We start from the raw sequence: 26,483 nt of genomic DNA on the forward strand, positions 1-26,483 counted from the left end.
AAAAAAAAAATGCAACTAATATGAAGGAGATTACTAAGAGTGGGAGGGGGAAAGGGAAGAAATTGAAAGAAAATAAAGAAAAAAAGTCCCTTGGCTAAAATCAGCTTGATTATAAGCAGACTTGACTTCAATGGAGTTGTACCTGCTCACATTAGGGGTGATTTTGACTGATACCTCAACCTTGATTGAAAGAGATTTTATAATTCATTTCAGATGTGGGTTAATTCTTCACCATTTTAAATAATGAATCATATTCTGATAGAAGTACCTAACGTGGATATCCTGATAAAACAACCTAAAGCAAAACGAGCTGGGCTTTAACTTCCTGTGGATGATCCTTTTTTTCTTGGACCTTTAAAATACTTGAATTTTTAAAGCATCTAACTCGTGGCAGTTGCATGTGACAGATATAAAACTCATTTTAATGCAGCTGCATTTACACCCAGCTCAGACTCAGCTTGTTCAAGCCCCAGGACGTTGCTGATGGGACTTTTTTATCAAATAACCACTCAAAGGAGGTGATAACTCACTTCGAAGAACTGATTAGAAAAGCAACAGGTTCACCTGAAGGAAAACACTTATTAAAGGCAAAATACCCAACCAGAGGAGGGAAACCTAAACGTTGTACAAGTGAAAACATCCCCCCAAAAGCCATTTCCCCCCATTTTTTATCCTCCACACCCCACTATCATTTGCTAATCTATCGCAAACTGCACGCTCTGCTCGTCAGATGGTGGGGAACATCTGTATAACAAATGATAATGCAGAAGAGTTGCTCTGGGTTTGTGTTCCTTTATGAGGCTTGGTGTTGATAATCTCCAAAGCACACCCCTGATTCTTTAAATTAAACATAAGAATCTTGTCTCACAGTACAGCTAGGTTATCCATGTGTAAGAGCCCAAGCCAAGTAATTACACATCCGCTCAAAGGATTAGACACATAAGATTTCTTTAAATTTTTAATAAAAGTGCACAGCTGTTGTAGGGAAAAAAACTCTTTTGTTCTAGATTTTTTTTTTTGAGAAACCATTAAGCTCAAAGTGATTCACAGCTATGCTTCAAGAAAAGCACTTTCAAAGTATTTCTGTTAGGCACTTTTGGTTTTTTTTTTTTAGTAGATTTAACATCACTTTAACCTCATGGTAAAGGATTTGCGCCAGGAATAAGCTCATGGAGAGGTATTTGGTCAAGTTTTAGAGAACATTTCTCTGCCCCAGGAGTGTTCCCAGTGCTCCAGTGGGACTGGAGGTGCAGCTGAGGTGTGTTTGAGTTCTCTGGAACCACACGGTGCTGGAAGGTCACCAGAGCAATCCAGGACCAAAACTGTGAGGGACAAGAGCAGAGCACCAGAAATGTGGGAGCAGCACAAGTGTTCCTCACAGGAAAAGTGAGTGGTTGGAATGAAATGAGGGTGAGGGAGGCAGAGAGCAGGGAGGTGACACCGAACAGGTGACAGCATCCAAACAACCTCGAGCAAAGTCACTGGCCAAGCAGGAGGATGAAAAAAGTCTTTACATGGCCTTCAAATGTGATAATTGTGGAAAAGGAAGGAAGGAACTCGGACAACAATAACGAGGATGGGCCATGCAGAAGAGAATGAAGCTCCTGAGGACCAGAATGGTTAAAAGATGAGTTAGCAAAGAGTGAGAAGTGAGGAAAGCAGGGCTGGAGGGGCTGGCGTGGAGCCTGAGCACAGGGATGGGACAGAGGCTGTGCTCCTGCACAGCACAAAACAGGAATATTGTCAGCTCAGCAGTGAGCTGTCACCTCAAACACCTGTACCAATACTCCTGCTCCAGCTGGAAACTCGAAAGAGATCCAGAGCAGCCTGAGGAGGGGAACAGAGAGGCTCTGGTAAGGATGGGAGCAGCAGGGCTCCTTCCCACTGCAGCTGGGAGCCAGGAGGAGCACACAGCCCTCCACAGACACTCCAGGGAAGGAAAAAAATTTAAATAAAGGACAGCATGGGCACAAACCCAGGTGTGCCTTAAAAGATTAAACACGAAATTTGGGGGTGTGAAGTCTCTGAGTCTCATCACCCGTGTCCATCCTGCTTTTCTAATTGAAATGTCTGAACTTTGGCGCTGCACCTCGGTGTAAAAGCACCACCATAAAACCTCTGCTAGAATGTGCAATCTCCCTAACCAACAAAATGCAGGATTTACAAGATAAACTATGGTATGTGGGTATATTTACAGCGAATCTAAATCTCCAAAGGTTTTAATGAACTGCAGCTGACCTTGATCAGTGATTCAAAGCCCAGAGCAGCTTCGACTCTCTCACACATTACTAACCTTTGCTACAACATTTATCAATTTACCTTCTTGATCTCTCAAGCAGGTCATGTTTTCTAATCAGCCACTAGCTCAAAGACCTACATCCCAATTAAATTACTGAATGAAGACATGCTGGAATGTAGGCTTCTTTTGAAAGAATTAGCACAAAATACACTTAAATACTGGATTTGCCATGTCTGAACTGATTTTTTTTTTTTTTTTGTTTAAACACTCGACTAGAATATGCAAGCACAGACACATATCCTGCTCAGAACTGTTAATGTCATCCCTGAAACACTCTGCTTCCTTGGATGTTTTCTGTTTTTGCTTCCCCAAGTGCTCTGTGCATTAAGACTGACCTGAGCTTTAAATCATCTATGCTGAGCCGTGAGCTCCTCAGACATTGGCTTGTCTGAAATCTTCGGGTAGGAAAAAAAAAAAAAAATTACACAGATGTTTATTATTAAGCATAAGAGCAGCTTCACAGACTTAAAACCACTTGCAACTTAAGTTAGATGCTTATTAAAATGTCCCTGAGATCTGAGCCTCATTTTTTTTTTTCTCTTTTTCAGGGCAGCAATTTCTTCTCTCCACATACAGCGAAGTAGAAGAGGGAAGGGGCTGAAGGGGTGAAATGTCCTGCTCCTCAGGGTGCTGGATCCAGCAGCAGAGTGCCCAGAATTCCCAAGGGATTTGGGGCAGTGGCAGCAGTGACCCCTCAAGATTTCAGCCAGCCTTGCTTTGCTTTAAAAATCAGATTGTGCAAACAGTTTTGGGGTGGTTTTTTTTTGTCTTTTGGGTTTGTTTTTTTTTTTTTTTGTGCTGGCCAGGGCAGGGTGCTGACAGAGCAGGGATGTGCAGTAGCTCAGCCACACAGTAGCTCTGATGCTCCCTGGATGTGATGCACATGTTGGGAATGCCTGTGCCCAGCATGTGCAAAAGCAGCCCCACAGGAGGGGGAAGGAGGGGAGCACGTCATGCTGAGCCTCCCAGCAGCCTGGCTGATGGAGAAATAAATATCCTGCACACTGCTGCTGCCCCTGACAGCACTGCCCCAACACAGGTGAGAAGGAATCCTCCAACAGAGAGTGAACATCCTGGTTTGGTTTTTTTTTTAATTCCCTATTTTTTGCCACTCTGAGAATTAGCAATCAGTAATGACAGACCTCCAACACTCAACACTTCTCAGACACACACAAATCATATTCCTGGTCACTGAGACAGATGACAGACCTTCAGAGCACCAAAGAAGCTGCAGTTTCAGGTGAAGTTTGGATTCCAACAGGGATCCCCCTGATTTTGGAAAGCAGCTTGCTCTCCCCCTCACAGCCCTACCTTAGACACACTTGTTTCTACCAGACTTGAATCACCCACTCCCTTTCCCTTTCTCAAACATCTCACAGGGAATTCAGACTCATCAATAAGCCAAAAAAGAAACGTGAAGCCACATTTTATGCAACACAAAGAGTTTGGATTATTTTAGGCCCCACGAAGGTGGAGGAGACACCAAAGCTGCAGGTGCAGGCAGTGAGAGCACCTTTGGTGCTGCTCAATCCAGCTTGTCCCTGCTGGGAATTCGCTGGGAATTTCCAGCACCTGGAATCCATCCCCATAGCCTCACATGGATTAAAAAAGCTCAGTAAGGTAAAGGGATTTGAGGTAGGGAAAAGGGTGAGAACTCCTCAACTAGGGAAATCCAATCAGGGTTTGAGCAAAGATCAGTCAGTTGAAAAAGAGATGATGTTTGCAGGGTAAAAATAACAAGCTGCTTAAACACTACCTGATTTTCTATTTTAATTTTCCTTCTTCCTGCACATTCTTCAGTTTCAGAACGAATTAAATTTAACGTATAAAATACTTGTGAGGTTTAAAAAGGGGACTGTTGAACCCCAACACTTTGGGAATTAAATGAGATAATAATTGTCCACCCTCCTGCCCCTCTCTGTGTCACTCTGTGCACACACTAAAACTGCCTGCAGAATTAAATTGATTTTTTTTTCCTGCAATACTTACAGCAAAGATGATTTCCTTACACTAAAGCAAGGGCTCTGCCATGGGGAAAAGCTCAGGAAATCTTCCTTTAAGGACTATTTTAGAGTATTTAAACCTCAATACAGGTCTTGTATTTTGACGCTGCTGTCACAGGAAAACAAAAACGTGCTGCAAAAAACTGCCCCACGACACGTACAAGAAAACACTCCTGGCTCCAAGTTTAATTTATTTGTTGACAGAGAAGATCTAGTGTGCTTAATGCAAAGTTCAATAGAAAGACATGTAATACAGATCCCCAGCATCATAACTGCAATAAAATAAGCTCCGCGTTTATCTGGCCGCTAAACGCAATCCGAAAAAAATTTATTGGTAAAAAGGAATCAAATTCAGTTACGGTATAAAATAATATTTCTTGCCTTTCCAGGAGCAAGCTCCCTGAGCTCCATTCATCACAACAAATCGGAGCTGCTGCTCGTCTCTGCTGGGCTCTGCAGCCGCCGAGCCAGGGACAGACAGCGCTGCCCTCCCCATCTAACTCCTAAAAAAAAAGGTACTGGCAGCTCCCAAAAAACAATCCCACGGCAAAGCTGAGCCCTGCAGAAGGCTGGCTTTGCCCTCGGTTTGTTGTTTTTTTCGATGGAGCCATCAGCTGAGGGCTGGCTTTGGAGGGGAGGCTCTGATGCTCCAGGCTGATGCTCGCAGCGGATCCAGGCGCTGCCTTTCTCCCTCCTCAGCTACTTTTTATAGAGTGGTTTTAAAAGGTGACAGTAATAATTCACAGGCTACGTTTATGACAGAAAAGAGGGAAAAAAGAAGTATTTCATCAGCTCCTCCAGCTGCTGTTTCAGAAAGTTCTCCTTGAGAAAGATCCACATTAAACGCTGAGCACTTGCAGTTATTGTGCATTTCTCCCCTAATTACAAATTCATAAGAGCAGGAGGATTTCCTTGGTGAGGGATCCAACATGTGTCTTTTTGCCTTGAGCTGGCTACTGAAAACACAAATACACTCAAAATGAAATCACTTTCCCATTTTAATGTGGCCATAAGCTTCCTGCCAGGCTGCCATCTAATTGAGACTTTTGATCTGAGCTTTTCTCCCCAAACATGCTATTCTTCAGAGTCTGTAAAACATTTAAACTGCAGATCTCCTGCAATCGTTGGGGAATAAAATAATAATTTAAAAAAAAAATCAATCAATAAGAAAAAAAATGGGGAATAAAATAATAATTTTAAAAAAAACGAGAGAGGGAGGGAAGAGGAGGGAATACTCAGTTTATCAAAGCCAATGGAAATACAAGGTATTAATTATGCTCAATGAAGAAATATGGGCGTTTTGGTTACTTTTGGGAGGTCAGGAGTGTTTCAAAGTGCTGCCTCTGCCTGACCTGAGCATCCCCATCAGCTGCCTCATCACATCAAAGCAGGAGGGAGTGAGGAAAGCGGTGCCAAGGTCACCGGGCTGCCTCCAACCACCACCTTGTTATCAATTACAAGCCCTGATAAGGACATGACCCCTCTCTGAGGCACAGAAATGGGGAATATCCGAGGGCCTGAGAGCCCCCAGCCCCTCCCCTGCGCGCCGAGAGGGAGAAAATAAAACTGCCCAGCACATTTTAATTCCCAAACGGGCACCGGGGTGGGGGGAAAAAAAAAAAAAAAATAAGAGCCAGAGCTCAGTGCTGATAAGATCCACTCAGATCCCCCCCAGTGCAGCTCCCTTGATTGGGTTAACTGAGCCAAACACAGGGCAGAGCACAATTAAAGCAGAGGGGAAATTGTATTTCTCCCCTACAGACGGCTCTTGTGAAGTTTCATCAAAGCAAACCCAAAAATGTCTTTATTATAGCGAGACCTACAGCAGGAGCACATGTAACCCGAAATAAGGGGTGTTACACAGTAGTAAGTCACCTAGTAAAATAAAAGTATATTTTCAATAAAGATTAGCTCTGCGTTTTATTTCTCGAAATTCTTTGATCAAGTAATTTTGAACTACATAAAACCAGCCAGACCTCCCTAACTGAGCATTCCTCAAGAGATTGCTCTGCTGCACTCAAAATGCTACAACTGCATCTGACTGTACTTCAGGTGACATTGCTCCTGCTCATTTTAAACACATTGCAGGTTTTGCTCACGGGTTTTTTTTTGGCAGATATTTTCTTTTAGAGGAAAGGAAAGCTCCAGATACAGACCATCCTGTCTCCTAACCTGAATGTAAAATGTTTTTACAGTACCCCCAGCATTTTAAATGTTCTCAAAAGTGCTGAGAAAACGAGACAGAAAAAGGTGGAACGTAACTTAAACCCTTAATGATTTAAAATGCCAAATTTAATTCAGAATGAGCAAGAAATTAAAACGTTAACACTGTGAATCATCTTGGTTTCTGCAAAGTTAAACACTAACCAGTTTACTCTGTGTGCCCAAAATATTTACTAGCTCTGACTCAGATTTAAACAGTATAAAATATGATCATTCTGGAGTGCAGAACAGTTCTTACACATACAAAAGAGGTAATGAGGTGAAACTGGAAGGTACAGAGCTGTATCTTTCCAATCTACCTACAGGTTTGGATTTTACAGCGTTTTTCCCCCCCGAGGGGACCAAAAGGGCCGTATGTGGTGCTATGGAATTAAAGAGCTACGATTATTTCATGTACCTTTGGAATTTAGCATGAAGTTCAGCACAGAAAAATCCAGCCAAGGAGACTGTTTAAAAGCCTGTGGAATGGTGAAGGGAGGAACAGTAGGATGTGGCCTTTAATCCTTTAACAAACTTCCCTGGCTGTGCCAAGAGGCAGAGAGAAAAATACATTTTACATTTTATAAATAGTCGTGAACATAAGCTAAAGCATTTTGCCACTTCTGGGAAATCAATAGGCAAAAAAAAAAAAAAAAAAAACAAGCCACTCATTTGCAAATAATTTATGTGGCTTTTTTTGCTAATGCAGGACAATCTCTCTGTGAAAACGAGGGCAATAACTTTATTATGCTCATAAATGCAATGCGAGGCAAAGAGAGACCGATGCCCCTGCTCTATCTGCTGAACAAAAGCACAGCTTCCATCAGATCCATCACCCTGTGGAGCTGCACAACTTTGCCTCAAGTCTGGCAAAATCACAGAGGAACTCAAAAAAAAAAAAAAGAAAAAAGAAAAGAAAAAAAAAAAAAAAAAAGAAAAAAAGCCACGATTATTTAAAATGCATCGGATCAGCTGCCATTTGTCACTGGTGATACCTGCAGGAACTGCCTCTCACTGCACATCTGCCAGCCCCTTCTGCTGGGGAAGGGGTGCAGGAGGAGGCCAATTTGCAGGCTCAGAAGTGCCATGGCACAGATTTGTGCTGTGCAGAAGAGAAGGAGCAGCCCCCACTCCATCAGCAGGAGACACACACAAAGCTCCTTAGGCAGGTCTGCAGATCCCTGTGCAGGGCAGGGAGGAGAAAAACCATCCTCCTCCTGTGTGGGACACCAGCTGCAGAATTAACACACCCTCCCCTAACCCCCTCACGTGGGAAATCCTCCTTTGGGAAGTGGGAGAGCAGCTCTGGAGGGTTTCCATGGGAGTGGTGCCCTCCCAGCACCCCTTCCCCAGGCAGGGCAGCACCTGTGGCACACAGCAGCAGCATTTGCTGTGGTTTAGGATTAAAATGAAAAGGTTCCATTCCTTAAAAACGCTGAAACTTCAACAGAAGCTTTGCTCTGAAGGGGAGACAGGCAGCAGCAGCTCTCAGGTATTCTGCTGCTCAGTTACCTCCCAAGTCCATAATTCCACCCAACCTGCTCTGTATCCCACTGCTGGGGATGTGTTTTTAAAGCTCAGCCATTATTTCATAAAAAGAAAGCTTAAAAAAAAATAGTAACTCGTGTAAAACTGGTCCTTGCCATAGGCTGTTAATGCATTGTGTTACTGCTCTGCTTGCAAATGTCTAATAAATTACAGGAGCTGCATAAAGCCCTTATAGGAAACATCACCTCATGAGTCAGCCCTCTCCCAAACAGCACAAAAACAACTGATAAAAAACATAAAGCAAAGGCAGCTTGAAAGTATTTCAGAAACTCATCCAGCTTCGTTATGGATTTGATGGTCTTATTTCAAAGGACAAAATGCTAAATTTCTCCAAGACTAAAGAGAGTGGTGGGGGGGGGAGAGGAAAAAGAGTTTCCATTTGTGCAAGAGAAATGCACAAAACATCCATGATTAAATAAAACTTCCTGTGATTGAATCTGACTACCATTTTACAATATTAATGCTAATGGATTATCATCCTCTTGTTTGCATGTTTAACTTCGGTTCCCATAAAAGTTGCTTGTACACAGGATCAGAGGGAAATGGCATTTCAGAAACTCAAAACAAAACACACACGCTAAGGAGCAAAGGCAATTTTAACAGCTACAAAAAAAAAAAAAAAATCAGCAACATCCAGACAACAAATAATCAGTTTCCAATGTCAGACCAGGAAGTCAGGCAGCAAAAATAAAAATTAAAAAAAAAAAATAAAAAAGAGGAAAGATGCACCCCCCCAAAAAAAAAAAAAAAAAAAAACAAACCATCAAAAAAAAGACTTTTAGGAAACAGCAAAAAAAAAAAAAATTAACCCGGGAGTAGATATGTAAAATAGATGAATGAAGACAACGTCTTCCTGCACCGAGGGAGTTGTTTAAGGAGAAACAGTGTCCGTTTGTGGCCAGCGATAATACTTTCCATTCAATAGAGTTTGCAGCTTGCTGATTCATATGATTGCAGGCTGGCGCCCCGCTGGCGAGCCCCCTCCGCTGAAATTAAATCCACTCTCTTCAGTTATAAATTATAATGCTCTATAAACAACACTCCCACTGGGAACGGGGAGAGAGAGAGGGAGAGAGAGAGAGCTCTCTGCATAGTCCACTCACTGTTTAATGCTCTGCTCTTCTGCCACAAACAAGGACTGTATGTCTGCCACAGACAGCACTCTTGCTGTAATTTATAGACTGTTTGATGTTGAGAGCAGGGGAAGGAAAGTAGGATTGTAATGCGAGTCAAAGAGGAAAAGAAGTTGGAAGTGGGTGAGTGTGCAAGAAAGAGGAAGGGCAGGATGCATTTTACACACATATTTTAGAGATACATCACTGGACGTATCTTTGGTGCCCCTTAGGAGTTGTCCTCTCTGAAAAAAAAAAAGACTAACAAAAAAAAAAGAAAGAAATCTGGAATATCACTTAAAATAAATGAGACTTCCGCGGCGCGTGACGCCAGGATCATTCCAGATCAATCAGGAGCCATCTCCACGGCTCAGACTTGAAGTCTCTTATCACAGAGAATATGAAAACATTAAAATGAAAAGGATTTAACTAAAACTGACAGCAGCCCAGAAACTCCCAGCCCGGGCTGACGAGGCTGCGTGCCCAGGGCACACGGAGGCAGACCTGGAGCAAAGCTCCCAACCCAGGGCAGTTTCCTGCTCACTGCCACCTCCCTCATCTGTGTGGGGCACAGGGAGATCATCTGTGTGATCTGTGTGATCCCAGGGACATCATCCTGCCTCTTCTCCATGATTGTCATGAGTTATTTGAAAATGAACATGCAACAGGCGTCCGACTGCTCCGAGCGCGTGCAGAAATCCAACTTCTTTTCTTTTTTATTTTTTGTTTTAACCAAACGGGTTAAAAAACGCCAGCGAAACGATTTCTGCTGTGGGAAAGATGAAGAATCCAAGTAAAAAAGTATATTATTATCCCTAAGAACAGCCTACATTACCCAGCTGAGAGGGTACTGGGAAATACCCCACGGGCCAGCGACAGCTTCACCAGGAGCAGAAACCAGCAGGGATTTCAGAGCAGAACCCCTCATTATTGTCATGGAAATTGCAAACTGAACCGGGAGGGAATGACAGAGCGCTCAAGGAAACGGACACCAAGATTGAGATGTCCATCACTCGAGATTTTGATGAATGATTACGAGTCAGTGATCTCCTGCCTGACCAAAACCCCCGAATCTCCTAAAATTGGCACGGCACAGTCACATAAAGGTCTCCACGTGATTTTTAGGAGTTACACAGGACATTGGCCCAAGGCTTTTTTTGGTTAATATTTTCCAATTTCCCCCCCAAAGCCCACCACTACACCCTTCTCCTTCTTTTTCTTCTTTTAAACTTCTTTTTCTTCTTTTAAAGGAAGGTTTTAGGCAGTAACTGAGTAGCTTTTAGGTTAGAGGGAAGGAGGGAGGGCAGAAACCTCCTTTACTGTGAGGTTGAGCCCTTGTATGTCAAATCTGGCCTGGAGCAAATTTTCACAGCTGAATTATAAACCCTGTAAACAAGGGTTTATGATGGAAATGCTGACACAACCTTAATTACAAACAGCGTGAAGTGGGGGGAGGCTCTGTAACACACACTCCTTTTCACTGCCACACCAAGGCTGCCATCCACAGAAAAAAAAAACACAACTCCTGCTCCTTCCCCTCACTGCTCAGGCAGGAGCATTTTTATCAAATCTGGTTGCTCAACACCGTCCTTTAGAAAAAAGGATAAAAAAAACAACAACCTAACACAACCAAACCTTGATTTTGTAATAAAAGTATAATGTATAGCTTAAAAATAAATTAAATAAAGGAAACATTAAAAGATAAATGGAGCAGGATGCTCTATGGCTGAGGTAATTTGAGTGGAAAGGGAAGGAGGGAGTTTACATTAATAAATGATTAAAGGCCTTAACGAGGGCCTATCTGGTTGAAGAGAGGAGCAGCAGTTCTCCACCTCTCCTCCTCCAGCCCAGCTTTTTCACATTTGTTCTCAATGCTGATCAATATGGTTTTCATTTAGCGATTTCCATAATGCCATATGTGATCTGCAAGCCTGACATAATGAAGGCAGAAAGAGAGCTGAAGTCATTTGAACGTTCTCGCTCGCATGTCTGTCGCCAATTTAGAAAATAAATATCTATGGAGAGTCAGGGTTTCCTCCTGTCTAGGAGCAGCACAGCAGGATTTGCATATGCAGATTGCAAAGCCTGTTTGGGTTGTTTTTTCCCCCCCCCCCCTCTCTTCTCCCTCCCGCCCCTTTTTAAACAAATAAAAAGGATTTTGAAGAGTATCATCCCCTCCTGCGTTGCAGCGGGTTTGTGTTGTTATAATGAAGAGGAAACACTAATAAAGTTTAAAACTGAATGAGGGTTGGCTCCTTTCTGCTCTGGCTGAGACTTGCTTGGCAGCCCCAAAAAGCAGAGGTTTTCTGTCTGCTGAGTCACACTGACCTGCTGGATCCCATCAGGGACCACCTCAGTTTGAAATATAATAAAAATAAGGTCTGCATTAAGCAACATTTGGTTTCATCATGCCATTGTCTTCATGGGCAGAGCCTCAATCAACGCTGCAGAGGTATCACCCTTGTAAACCCAGCTCCTCTGCCCCTCAGAGGTGTGAATTACATTCATACACCACCATTGCTATAAATTGTGTGTTTAATAAAAAAAACCAGGACTGGCAGGTACATTTTGGAGGGGTTCCTGCCACCTGTAAAACATCCCTGGCACAGGAACAGTGCAAGAGCTGTAATTGAATTGTAAAAACGTCAATGGCTCACGGCAGACAAGATGCCACAGCAGATTTAGAGGTGTTTGGCAGCCAGCTGAGCTCTCAGATCTCCCAGGAAAGGAGGAAACTGGAGGTTTCTAAACCCTCACCCCTCTCAGCTGTAATCCCTCCTCACAGACCCCCAACTTTGGGACTCAGTTCTGCCTATAAAAATAAAACAACGGCATAAAAGCTGCACTTGAGAATGTCATAATTTGGGTGCCTCTTCCTTGACCCAAATCCCCAAATCAGAGCAGAGAGATGGGACCTCCTGAGTTCCATCCCAACCCTGAGCACACAACATTTTCCTGGCTGCTGGGAGGGGAGCAGCAGCAGCCCGGGATGCTCCAGCTGCAGCACAGAGCTCCAAAAAAAAAAAGGATTTTCCCCACGAGAGGTTCTGCTTTTAATGCCCAATATGTAAACAGCAAAACAACCCAGGAGAGATTACAGTCTGCATTAAATTCAGGATCTAAGCTGCTGCTTTGAGCACCTAAATGGTGCTGTACCACAAACGTTTTAAAGTTTAGCTGATGGCTCAGTTGAACACTGAGCAATCAAAGTATGATCTGAGCTGCTGTTAATAAAGGTGGCAGTTCATTAAGGGCATCTGACAGAGAAAAACCAGTGGAAATAGGGATTTGTGACTGGTGAGCAAGCTTTCCATCATAAACAAACTTTCTCTGAGGTTCAAAGAGTTTAGTTAACGATTTAAAGATTTTTTTTTCTCTCACTGTTTTTAGACATTGCCAAGTCTTTGTCTACAAAAAAATAGCTCGAAAAAGCTGGTCTTTGTGTTTTTCCAAGTTCCACAAATTGCTATAGATATAGAATGTAACCATGGCGGGAAAAAAAACCTGAATTCCGAGAAGGATGTCAGAATTAAACCACCCTGATGATATTGTTAAAATTAGCAAGGTTCTCCCTCTCTGGAAGCGCAAAGCAACATTAAAACGATTTCTTCTCCTTCTGTTTCTATCACACTTCTGCATCTCTGTTTACCCAGTGTAACTAATGGTGAGGGGAATTTCAGCTTCCCAATTATGATATTGCATCGACCTAATTGTGTTTCTGGAAGGCTTCAGGGAATTCCAGCCTTAAAGACTTTGTTCCCACTAAATGAAGAAAGATGTGGAAGCGTGGCGCTTTCAGAAAGGGACAAACGAACCTAGAGAGAGGAATAAATCCTGGAATAAACCGGGTGGAGAGCAGCAAAATCCCAAAAAGCCTGTGTCTGGAGAGGCTGGAGAGGAGTGGATCCATCAGGAGCAGGAGAAGCGCCGCTGAGCGCCCGCCCAATTACAGCCTCATTGGCAAAGCAAACAAGGAATTATTGCCTCTTTAGTCGGCCTTTTCTTCTCCCGCTCCGGCCCCTGCTTCTCATTCTGTTTTTTTCTTTTTTTTTCTTTTTTTTTTTTCCTATTAGGTTAAAAAAAAAAAAAAAACAAACCCCAAAAAACAACCCCAAACTCAGCCCCCAAACACCTGATATCCATCGGAGCGCCGCAGTTTGTACAGTCTCGTTAAATTGTTACCACCTTTTTCCACGAGCAGTTTTTGGCAATTAACCTCGTGGTCATACACTTCAAAGGGGAACAACTGTTGAGTTTAACCTCCTTGAGCTACCACGGATTCCTTTATGATTTTTTTTTTTTCTTCGAACACTTTCATCCCCAACCCAAAAAAAAAAAAAAAAAAAAAAAAAAAAAAAAAAAAAAAAAAGGCAGACTGATAAGATTGGCGTTTATTTTTCCATTTTGTCAGTTTATTAGGATGACAAATACCTCGACCAGTCACCACTAGTTTGTGCTCCTCCAAGCCCGTGCAGAAGGAAGCTCTCCTATTAATTCACATTTCTCTCTGCTTGCTGGAATCCATGGATTTGATACATCTGACCCTTCCTTGCCCCTGTTTGCAAATCTCTCATATTTTTCTCACAATGCCTAAAAGCTCCCAACAACAGAACATAAAGCGGAGTTAATGCTGAGGACGTGCGACCCCATTACAAATATATATATATATTCTATTTATTTTGTAAAACCCACCGTTACTGAGAGAGGGAACTACTTTGCACATGAAAAAGGGAAAAGGAGGTTCCTCCCCCCTCGATTAGAATACCAGTTAACAGGATCAGGATCTGTGTTAGGACAAACCACGGTCACTTTTTCTTCTCTCTAAACTTCTGCCTACAACATATATTAATTTACCAGACCGTGCAGCTGCTCCTTAAACAACTGGATAGCAAATGACAGGAAAGTACCAAAGCAAATACTACAGGAGTGTGATCAGGTTACTCGGAATGTTGTTTCCCCCTTGCATTTACATTCTGGTATTATAACACTTTTTTTTTTTTTTTTTTTTCTCCTCCTCCAAAGCAATCACAAAAATGTAAAATGGTTTATTCTTAGGAGAAGCTTTCAAGAGAGAGCCAAAGAATCCCCAAAGAAGTGTCTGAGTGACCTTTTGGTAGGGAGCATCACTTTTCTCTGGCTGCAAACTGCCTTGGGTGGGAGAGGGAACAAAATCCCCTCTCCAGGAAAAAGAATGGAACAAAAGTTTCAGATCCATCTCGCAGTACAAGAAGGGGAAGCATTTGGGCAAGCATATGGCATGTGGTTCAGGTTGGGAGGGAGGAAAAAAAAAAATAAAAAAAAAATAAAAATCACGATGTTCCGTGCAGTTTCAGACCAAATAGAAAACTTATTCTGACTATTCTCATTTGTCAGAGGCTTTTCAAAACTAAGCAGATCTCTCCCTGGCTCTGATGCCAAAGGAGGAAGAAGGAACCGGTGGGTATCGAGTTTACATTTTTAGGTTCTCTTTTTAACTGTTCCCGCTTTTAATTTTAACGCGCCCGTCAACGAAATGACAAACTCCTTCACTCAGGGAGAAAAAAACAAAAAAACCAAAAAAACCAAAGGAGAAATTAGCCCATTAAATGATACACGGGTCTGGTGCTATGCTGCACAGTTCAGTGAACCCCTGCACAGATCAGCAAGATGGCTGGAAATGTCTCTTTCCGTCTGTTTTCCATCTCGGAAGGCTGTGCACTCAGCAGAGTGTGAAGAGAGCCTCTCTCCCCTCCGACCGCTCCTGCTCACCCCCCCAAAGCCCCTGCAGCAGAGAGCAGGAACTGGAGCAAATGCTTTTGTGAATTAAGAGATCTTGTGAGCGTAAATTTGGTCAGGCTGCTCCTTTCTGCAGGCCAGCCCCGGCTGCTGCCCCAGGATGTGAACTGTCAGTTCGCATAGCTGGTGATGAGTTGCAGAACCATCAGGAAAGGTGAAGACGGCAGAAGCAAGAAAGATTCAAGACTGGTGGAAATCATTTCACAAGGAAAATTTCAGCCATCAGTGGGAGGAAGCTTTGAAAAATGCTGCCATTTCCGAGTCAGAACGAAGGAAAAATTAAATTACTGCCGGTGAGGCGAGCCAAAGTCGCATCTTACCCTAGGGAGAGGTTTGATAATGGTAAACATTTGACAGCTGGCCCGAAGTTGTTATCTTGTTCTAACAGTTGTTATAGTCTGAGTGAACATTTCTGATAAGAGAACAGAAAGAAAAACACTAACCCATTTTTAATTTCTTGCTCTCTGTATTTGAGGCTGCAGTGCCCAAAGCCAAACAGGTTTAAAGCCGTTTGCCACCATCACTCCGATTAAAGCTGGCTTTTTACACCGAGCACTGGACCAGTGAACAACATCAGTACCTCAGGAGTCATTTAAAACAACTTCAACCCCCTCTCAATATCCCTTCAACATCCCTCCTCTGCTTCACCACAGGGCAATTACAAGAATTACCCCTAAAAATTAAGAGTGAAATCGAAAAAAAATCCATCAGTTTAAGTGTTTAACTTCAAGATCTACCACAAAATCTTGTTTGGCTATTACTTTACTCCAAGCTGTTGATGTACAACCACAAAACTTTAATTCCTTTATTATTCTTTATTAAAGAATACTTATTCAGACACATTAGAAAGGCAGCAAGCTCGGTTCCACCTGAGTGAAGCAATAATGAATGAAAACCAGTTCTGTTTAAGCAGAAATAGGTATGCTATCTTCACAGGAAATTTAATTACACATCAGATTTATTTTTTTGGTGCTCAGTTGTTACTGACAAAGCATCTATTGAGGAGGGAGACAGGGCTCTGCTCCTCCTTTAGGGAAACACAGCGTGGGTATGGAAAGTACATTACATGTATGTCAAAATCTAACTACCATCCTGGCAGAGAAACATGGGCTGGTTGGGCTTTTTTTTGGGTTTTTTTTTTCTTTTTAAATGCATTTCTGAGCTGTTTAACACAAGCTTAACCCCACGGAACACGTACACAAAAGCATTCACCTCCTATTTAAAAATAATTAAGATTAATGTTTACCGTGGCTATTAAACTCTGTTTAATAAATTATTGATGTGGGCTAGGGGTAAATCTTCCTGTCCCTGAGTTCCTAAAGCCTCCCTGCCCAATGTGCCTCCTTCCACAGGGGCAGGCCCAGGGAAGGCTGACAGGTTTCCCCTGATGGTCAGGATCCCAATCCCAACCCCAGGCACAGGATAAAACCCCAATTAGACAGGCAGCACGTGAAGCTTGTCCCTCAGACAAGTAAATTAACTCCAAACCTCTTTCTGTATCTCCTGCATTAACAGGTAGAAAGTGTTTCATTACTTTTTTTTCCAGTGACTCTGCCCTTACTCTTAAAGCAAGAGTGTATAAATTGATATTAAAGTATGGTATTTTGAGAATGTTTCAAAGTAAGGTCAAACTCGTATTAAAAACCTACTAGTGTAGGCTAAAATAACAGTCTGGCTGAGCAGCCCTGGGTGCATCTGGGTTCAATTACCCACTACATCCTTGCTGTGTTTTCTACCAGCAAGAACAACGCAAGCACGGCTCGGAGTTCACGGATAATGTCAAAGTTAGGTTACTCAGAAGAGGAATGAGATAAATCATCCCAAATATCACAGTCATATTGGCAGCCCAATTCTTTCTCCCCCCCTCTCCGTCGCTGAAAGCAGCACATAATGTTGCGTAACAACAAATAAGAGGACAAAAGTCCTCACCTCGGGAGGAGGAGTGAGCCCAGCTGGAGTCCTGCTCTCTCACACACACAGGGAGTGAAAAAGCACACGCTCAAAATGCCTCAAAAAAGAAAAAAAAAAAAAAAGAGGCAGAACCCAACCTAATGCACAAAGCAAACAAACACGATTTACCACGCCGGCACCCTGACTGATTCCTTCTTTTTTTTGGTGTTTGACCCTGGAACAATGAGGCTGGATTAACATTCATTATTTGCATTCAACTGAGCTGTCGTGGGGAGCAGGAACTGCTCCAGCACCAGCCTGAGAACAAGAGAGGCTGGGACACTTGTGGAGCCATTGGCTCTCTCCTTTCCAACCTGCTCAACAGCGCCCAAAACTTGGACCAAATAAAAGCCCCCCGTGTCTTGCTTTCATGTTGTCAAGCTGGTTAACAAGGATTTAAGAGCTGGGTGGGTAAACATCACCCTGGGGCTCCACTCAGCAGCATCCTGGGAAAAAGAGGATGCTGGAGTGGGAGCAGCCATCCCAAGGATCCCATCAGAGCCAGGCTGCACCATCCCACACAAACGGCCTCAGTTTTCTTGCCTTTGGAGTGTTTGTATTTTTGGTCGTGGAGATTCTCAAGCAGCTTCATGTAAACTATGCATATATTTAGAATTATCTAAATTCTCCTCTGGGAGGAGAAATATAATTAATAGTAATCAAAAAAGTGACCACCCCCGTAACCAATCTTTTCCCCTTCCGTAAAAAGCGTATATAAATAAAATCAAAAATATAAAAATAAAACTTTTCCTACCTAACTTTCTGCTACCTGCCTCGTCCTTTGTGTGTGTCCAATACCCCAAGGGCCCAATGTCACCAGCCCTCCCTGCTCCTCACCTCAGCCTCCCCAACTGGTCCCAAACTGGGAGGCTGCACTCAGAGCCTGCATAAAATCACAGCAGTGTCTCTGTCTGCAAAGAGATGCTCCTCCAGGGAATGGGAAGATTGTCCTTCCTTTCCATCAAGGCCCATAAAAAAGCAATTGTCAGTAAAGTTGCTCAAAATTATGTATGTTCTGGGAACGTTGCACAAAGTACTTTTAAAGCAGCATGTTTAATTCTGAGCAGCTCTATATGAAACGTGGTGAAAAGGCAGCAGCAAATCAGCAGCATCAGAACTGCCTTTGTGGGGCACGAGGAGTCAGTTTATCCATTCTGGAATTCTGTTTGCATCGAAGCAATAACACATTTGCAAAATGATCAATCAGGTTAAATTTAGAGGAAAACGTGGGTTTTTTTTTTTTATCCAGACAGGGTTTGTCAGAACCTTTCCAAGTTAGAACACAACAAGATTTTACAATATCCAATATCCAATGCTCCACTGTATATATATATATACACATTATAAATTCATGTCACTGTAATGTACCTAATTATATAAGGTCATTTCTTATAGAAAAGCACAGGTATAAAAGTTTGATGCCAGAACAGTCTGGCTGTTTATTAATTTACTATTGCAGATGAGAAACCCTCCTCTTGACTGTTCCAGGGATGGATGCAATGCACTCCCTGCATTCCAGAAAAGCAACCTGCCAAGCTCACAAAATATTAACCAGGCTCCAGAATGCCAGGCTGGGGGCACCCCAAGGCTCAGCCCCTTCCCAAGGCAGTGCAGGAGCCTCTTCTGCTCTCCCAGCACTTGTCCTGTGCTCACCTGTTTCCCTGGAGACCAGCATTTACAATGAGGGATATAAATACACACAGTAATTAGGCACCTTTTGAAGCAAACCCCTTTCCATCTCGGGAATGTTCTAACTTCTGGGATAGAGAAGGATCTTGGTGGAAAAAAAAGAATATGAATGCAGCCCTCAGACGGGCTACAGTGAGGGGGAAGTCATCCCTGGACGGGTCATCACTGCTGCCAGGGAATGGAGAATTTTGTCAATGAATCCAGACTTTGCTGCCTGTTCTCCCGCTGGGAAACAAGCTCAATATCCCTGTGAATCACTATAAAATATGAAACAGAGATTAAAAACTTATTTCTCACAGCCCACTGCTGATGGCCAAGGAAAGGCCCTGAAACATCAGCTGGTGCTGAAGGAACTGAGCCAGCAGCTGCTCCAAACCTCTGCCTGCTTGGTCAGCTCCCTGCAAAGGCTACAGGATTTACACAATTCCTTCTGCCAAGTCGTGGTGGAGATCTATCAGCATTCAGAGAAGTCGTTTACACTTTGTTGAGCTCAAATTATCCCCACCGTTGCTGTTTACTGAACGGGGAGATGCAGTTTGTCTGCTTTATAATACATAATTTATTTACTGCACTGGCCAGCTTGGACAGGACACGGAGCAGCCTGGTCCAGTGGAAGGTGTCAGGAGTAGAATGAGATGAGATTTAATCTCCCTTCCAATCCAAACCACTGCAGGATTCTGTGATTTGTGGCTTCCAAGGCAAGCAAAGCAAACTAGAAAAGATGCAGAGGTGTGTGTGCACACAGACAGATGGAGCAGCAATACTTTTTAACTCCAGCAGGTTCTCTCTCATATCCTTTAATTTACACTTTCATCTTTTAATGTGAAGGCTTCGAGACCCTTTAAAATACTGGCTTCAAGTAATGAACTAGTATCTTCATCAAAATGAAGACAAAGCCAATTTTAGGCTATGATTGAAGATATCCATTTACATCAGTGGAATTTCAGCTTTGCCAAGCACTGAGCACTTCTCCAGCCAGGGAAATGAACTTCTTTTGCACACAGCACTTGAGGAAAACTTTGGCAGGTTGGGCATTAATGATAAAATAAATCCATTTATATTGAGTTCTTATGGACCCTTAACATCTGACTGGTACAGTGGTACAGCCAATAAAGTTTCATGATGAAAACTGAGGCTTCAGCTGCAAACAGGTAAATACAGCCTTGTTTGGTACCTTGACACAAACCTGCTTACAAGTGACTGATGTCTGCTTTCAGGCCTTGATTTTGCTCCAAAACCACAAAATTCCCAAGGAAATTGGGAATACCCCAATAATTAAATACTGGTACACACAATATAAAAAACCCCAAAGCAGTCACTGCCTGCTGAGTGAAGAACTCGAGAGCATCAACTGCGCAGGGGGAAGAGATGAAGTGTTCCCTCACAAGACACAATGCCTGCAGGGCATTTTAACCCTGTTTGGGGCTGAATTTTCTTCCAGAATTTCAACCTTGCAAGCTGGAATTGGGAGTTCTGGCGGAAGTGGGGGTGCGTTTTAGGAAGAACAAAGGGAAACAACTTCAATCCAACCCCCGAGCAGAACTGCGGGCAGAATTGTCTTTTGTAAGGATGATGTTTCTCTGACAAGGACGTGTAAGTATCTGCTCTTATCTAACACAAAGACCCTTTTGAAGTAGGTGGTTTGGGTGCCAGCGCTGGTGCTCCTGACACAGAAGAAAGAGTGGCTGAATGCAGCAAAAGCTTTGTCTGATCTGCATCACTTTGAACCATAAAAGCAGCAAGAGGGAAGAGAGAAGGGAAAGCCAAGTGCTTAATAGTGGACAGCGACTTTCTGTAAATCTCCTCCACTGCCTAATTAACTGCAGCAAAACCTCCCCAGTGTCAGCAGCGGGTGCTGCTGCAAAAGCACCGCTGAAGGTACTCAGTTCCTGGTAAAGGATAAGTTTGTGCAGAATTTAACCAGCATTTCTTAAGTGGTTCCTTTGATTTCTGTAGCGTTGGGACTGCTGAGATTTCATCAGTCACAGAGGAGCAGCCACCACCCACCCCGGGATTTATGGAGAATTCTTGGTGACAAATCTTCAAGCACTCTGGCATGGTTCTGAAGCACCACGAATTCCACAATCATCTTTTGGGAAGAGTTGGGAACTTTGTTTTGGTAACATTAAGAATGAAGGTGAGGAGGTTTTTTGAACATTCACGTTTCTTTTCTACTGAGCCTTTAGGAGTGTGAGATCGTGCAGCTTTTTCCAAGAGAAGTTTGTGCATCAGAATGGACAAGTGTGAATCCTTGAGTCCACACTTACAGACTATTTGCCCAGAATCTCTGTCAAAGAGGCCCCTGAGCAGCTCAGAAATAAGAATCCAAGAGATATAATTTCTAATTATATAAGATATAGAATATATTTATAATTCTGGCACAGATGAGAAGAATTGCTGAGATTTGCACAAGTATCACATCCCCTAAGACTGAATTTCACCAAAAGGAACTCAGACCAAGTCCATCCCTGTTCTGGATGATCCTTCTGAAGAGCTCCTGCAGATGGAGCACACACAGAATCCCACTTTGCTGAACGCAGCTTCATCCTGGAATTAGCAAATTATTTTTAAACACTTTACATGTGATTATGCCTAATGAATAAACAAACACACATTTACGACGGGGGAGATGTTACGGTTCAAAAAAGCAACACAACATCTTTCAGCTACCCTTTCTCAAAGCCTTAATAAGCCTGTGCATAAATCAAACCCTTCCTTGCTTGGATAGACTCTCACTGAGACGTGCCCATGGTGCTAATTCAGAGCAGAAAACACTCTTATTCCAGGCCACTGCAGTGAAGTGACATTTACCTAATGCAGCTATAAATTTCCTGATAATTAGTGGGCAGCTGATGGTGATGCAAACTGACTAGTGCAGCAATGCCAGTCTCAAACTAGCTCTCCAACACCCACAAGTTAATCAGATTGAAACCCCAAAATTTCCAAAATTCTGACCAGTGCAGTGGCTCAGGGACAAAGGCTGGTGCCACGGAGATTCCACCAGTCACTGTGATCTCTTCATGGTCCAGACACTGCTGCTAACGAGGTGTAGCCCCTCTGAACACTCGGTTTTCTCACATCAAACAGCTCACAAGACTTTTCACTCAGACCCCACGTCATCAGCATTTCCTGAATTCTGTATGATTGTGGGGCAAACGTAGATCAGCTCACTTGGAACTGAAACAATGGAATTTGGAAGGGTACAAAACAGGGCTTTCAAAAATAACTTTCAAAAGCCACTTGTAAAATTTCACAGCCAGGTTTGAAAGCTTCTGAGGTCAAGCTGGATTTTCAAAGTTAAGTAGGTGAACAATTAAAAAAAGTTTAAAAATAAAGTTAAGAACCCTGCCATCAAATCACACACAACCTTTCACTCATCACGAATTGCACAGTCTGCAGTGCTGCTTCATTCTTTGTCTCTACCCTAAAAAATAATTCATTTGGACAAAAACGTATTAAGAAACCTTAATTTTGGTTTTATTTTTCCAACCTAAAACTGGGCAGCGTTTACATTCTAATACTTTGGCAGTATCAGAATCAGTTTAAGATAAAAGAGCAGCCTTAGATGCACAGTGAGTTTATTTAACTCTGCAAGAGCTACCATGGAAGCTGTAAGTAGCTTCTCAGACAGAGAGAAAACACAGACCCATCCTTTAAAATACTTTCTCAAAACAGTCTTTGACCTTTTGGGTGCATCATGAACGAGGCCAGTCAATCAGAGAAAACCCTTCTCCCTGGTTTTTTCTTGGATGAACCGTTCCTTTATCACACTATTTTAGGAAAAAAAAAAACCTTTTGGCATGACAGGTCAGAATGTCATTCTAAAGCAAAGCACGAGCTAAAACTTCATGAGAAAGTTAATTAACATTTGGAAAATAACCCTGAAATTCTCACTGAACGCCAAGGGCCATCCACATACTGTCAGTGCTCAGGAAGTGTCCAGCTCTGCATGTGATTCCCAAAGGAAGGGAGCAAGGACTGCTGGAGGGATGGCACAGGGATGTGCCCGTGCTCACCCCAGCTCTGGGAGGGGCAGCTGAGAGCTCAGGGTTCATTTTCCCAGCTGCACTTGGGTGTTTTGTTTGCCTGTTGTTTTGGACAAACGCAGAGAGGAGGGATGGACAGGCCAGGCTGTGCCTGGTACAACTGGAGCATCCCAGGGGCTCTGCTGGGAATTGTCCTCTTTGGAATGGTGGAAGAAGAGAGGGAGGACACTCTGCTGACCCTCAGAGACAGCCCCACACTGGGAGGGGGTGAGGAAGTGCTCCAGGGCAGGGCAGCCCCTCGGGGGACTCAGGGGAACCTGGAGAAACCCCACAAGGACAAGTGCAAAGTGCTGCTCCTTCCAAAGGGGACAAGAACCCCAGCTCGGAGTCACTGCTGCTCTGATGGAGACTCCTGCAGCAGATCCAGCTCCTCCCTGCATCAGGAGCATCCTCACACCAGCACAAACCTGACCAGAAAGTGACTGCAGAGAGGAGGATGGATTTTAAGAGACCTATCTAATCCCTGCTGGGGAATGCGCAGACCAATAAAGGCAGGGCACGTTTTTCCACCTACTCAGCTTTTACTTCGTACACCAATTATAGGTCTTTCAAAGTGGAAAATCTCACAGAACTAAACCCAAAAAAACTACAATAGGGTGAAATAATTGCATTTATTTTTGTTCTGAATTCCTGATTAATGGAAGTGTCAGACCATGCAGAACCTACCAATGTGCTTTTGAGACTCGTGTCCAGTTACACGTCCAACACCAGATAGGAACTTTCTGACCTCTCTCTGATTTAAAGCCTGGTTTGTAAGCATTACTCTTTTTGTCATTCTTTTTCCTTATTAAAAAGGGCAGTGTGGAAAAAAGATGATTAAAGATATCAAACAAACAGCAAACCTCCTGTGAACGGACTGTTGGAAAATAAAGCACGATTTAATGACGTGAGAAATTAGACGAAACTGTCAAGTTTAAAGAATCTTAAAATGGTTAACAGGTCAAAACATAAAAACTTCTTTATGTATAGAGTGAATATAAAGGGAACATGGTAAGTATCTGCCAAGGGTTAATTGCAACCCTGCATGAAAAGCAGTTAACAAGTGAGAGTTAGAACACCCAGGAGGAAAAGAAAAATTTTTCCAGTGCCATGAGAAATAAACAACAAGGGGGAAATATTTCCTTTGGCCACTGCTACCTCCTCTCCAAAAGCTCCGAGGAGCAGTGGGAATGCCAAGGCCTGGTTTGCTCTTGACTCCCTCCCGAAACATTTGTCTTCATTACCACTCTTTTTAATCAGGGCTCCTTCATGAGTGTTTCTGCTCAGCCCCCAAGGGGCGGCTCCGGGCTGCGATAAATCAGCGTCCGTACCGCAAGTCACTAATCAGCACTCTCAGGGAAAGAATAACACTGAAGTGCAGACCACTAAAGGCTTGGAGGAACCTGAAGGCTTCGGTGGCCTCAAGGAAGAACGGCCCACATCAAAATAATCAGCCACTGAACCATCCCTACCCTCCCAGGCTTAGCAGGACTAGCGCTTGGAGATGGTATTTAAAAGCCTCCTGCGCGCACAGATTGTTCTCGCTGGATAAAGGGATTTTATTGATAAAGCTCTCACCCTTGAGCTTGGTTCCTTCTAATTCAGTGGATTGCACTTGTGCCTCCTGCCAGAAAAGCATTCAGGGAAACAAACTTGGTAATGGATACCTCGTGCTGCTGCCCTAACATATCTAGAGGAAAAAAAAAAATAAAAAAAATCAGTGTACAATGAACTGAAAGGGGAGGAAAAGGAAATGGAGAGAAGATAACACGTTCCCAAGGCACCTCATGTATTACTGCAGTGGAAAAAAAGAAAGGATTTGGTCCAGTTCTTTTGTTTTCAAAGGTTATTTATAAACACAACTAAACAGACGTCATCTCCAAAGGAAAATATCTGCATACGTTATCTGTGCTCACGTCCATCCCCTGCATCCAATCCCTTTAAAACTCCTGCCTGATGCTCCAACTGCAGAAACAATTGATATTTCAAGAGCTGCTATTATTCCTTAAAATTGTCCAAATCCCCAACGCTGCACCAGCGTCTGCCAAGGACACCACAGAAAAAAGCTGAATGCACACCCAAGCCCTCGTGCCTCCTCCAGCTGCCAGCACCTCAGAGAAATAACCCTGAGCTGTAAAACTGAGCACTGGCACCCAAATCAGCAAACTAAGCATCCTCCCATCCAAGGGCTGTTGAACAAAAATCCCACAGCAAGCTTTTCCGAAACCACAACTGCAGCCATCCACGGGGTTTGGGGTTATTTTTCCTCTTAAGACTCATCTCTATGGTACCTGGAAATCTGGCCCATGGAGATAAAGTGACTATGGAAAGATCACGGAAAAAAATAAATAAGAATCTTCCACTGTTCCTACTTCCAAAGCTCAGGAAGGTCCAGGAATCACATCCCTCCTGAGCTGACTCCCAGCACTGAAATTCAGATTAATATAGGAAAATCTCCAGTCCTAAACCAACAAACCAGAATTATTTACTATTGTCTACTTTCTTCCCTTCGAGTTTCGGGCTGTATAAACTGTAGGATGGATTCACTTCGAGCTGGGAGGTGAAGAGGGTCTCTGTGAGGTTATTAAAAAGCCTCCTCATGACTCAACCTTGTGCCTGACCTCTGCCAAACTATTCCCAAAGCCACAGAAAGCACCACTGGGACAGAGCAGCTTCTGCCTGAAGGTTCAGTCCTGAACACCAAAAAGGGAAGGAGAGAGAGACAACCTTTGCTGTGAACTCATTGTGAACTTCTGCAGAGCTGCAGGCTCAGGTTTACTACCACGAGCAAGATAAAATATTTACTGTGCTAATAAAAATACGAGTAAATAATCTAATTATGCTCATTAATTAATACTCATTTGAATTTTGGGGTTATCTAAGCAGCTATTTTCTGATCACTGAAAGGAGCATTCAGTTAAGGGGACGCACTGTGCTCCAAAGCCCAAACTTTTGAGCACTATAAATAGGTGGTTTAGGAAAAGTTGGGGCCGGGTTCTATTAGAGGAGCTGCTAAAGCAGAGCGTGGAATGCAGCAAAAACATTCCCTCCACCAACAGTTACTTCAAAGAATTCAATATAACCCAGCGCTCCATTCTCAGAGATGAAAATCATCATTTGAACTTGTCTGGTCCCACTCCACTTAAATGATCCTTTAATTTCCTTTCTGATCCTCGAGCCCTCAGGTGCCCGGGGTCGCAGGAGAAGTTCACAGCTCTTCTGCTGAGCTCCTGATCCTCTCCCTTTTCCCGCGGGGCTGTGCCTTGCGTGTGCTCCTCTCCATCAGCTGCCAGCCCCGAGCCCTCTGCTCCTGGAACACCCCGTCCCCCTCCAGCCTGACATCCGGAACTGACTTCGGAAGTGCTCTAATGGTTACCAAATTTTTGGGAACTGCCTCGGCTTTTGGGAGCTGAACATGTGTTCAGTGCAGGCAGCATCCACCGGCACCGCTTGACCTCACGGCAGCCTTCGACTCGCTGGTTTTTTCTTTTTTATTCTTCTTCTTTTTTTTTTTTTTTCCTTAATCCCCCCCTCTCATCCACCTCCCCTTCTCCTTGAAAAAACAAGAAAACTTTTACCAGATAACACATGATGTAAATGCAGAATTATGTTGTGAAATGACTGCAAACATGCTGTTTTCCAGATGTTTGACGAGACAGTAAAGAAACAGCACAAAGAAGGGTCAACAGTTTCCGTCAGAGGCTCTGCTGGGTTCCACATGAAAAAAAAAAACCAACAAACCCAAACCCCAACATTCAGATCTCATAAATTCAAGGGGCTCTGCACAGCTGACAAGCTATTTAGGCTTTAAAAAATAAAACGTGAGGTTCCTCTGTCATCTGCCAAATTTCACTCCATTGGTAGGTGGTTAAAAGCCATT

General features: G+C 43.3%; 1 protein-coding gene across 11 annotated transcripts in view; it reads right to left on the bottom strand.

Annotated features, from left to right (window-relative positions):
- BCAS3 (BCAS3 microtubule associated cell migration factor) overlaps positions 1-26,483 on the bottom strand; it is a 300,050-nt gene that overhangs the window by 130,262 nt on the left and 143,305 nt on the right. The window contains exon 22 of one of the 11 annotated variants that reach the window (XM_066333518.1): positions 13,541-13,761. The exons of 9 other annotated variants lie outside the window; for them this stretch is intronic. In XM_066333518.1, the coding sequence (XP_066189615.1) occupies positions 13,655-13,761 (107 nt within the window). In that variant the 3' untranslated portion in view covers positions 13,541-13,654. Of the gene's footprint in view, positions 1-13,540; positions 13,762-23,861; positions 24,294-26,483 lie in introns of those variants that run through there. One more of the 11 variants, XM_066333519.1, reaches the window with a different exon arrangement.

This window comes from Sylvia atricapilla, chromosome 20, assembly GCF_009819655.1.
Source record: "Sylvia atricapilla isolate bSylAtr1 chromosome 20, bSylAtr1.pri, whole genome shotgun sequence".
In the NCBI taxonomy this organism is placed as follows: domain Eukaryota; kingdom Metazoa; phylum Chordata; class Aves; order Passeriformes; family Sylviidae; genus Sylvia; species Sylvia atricapilla.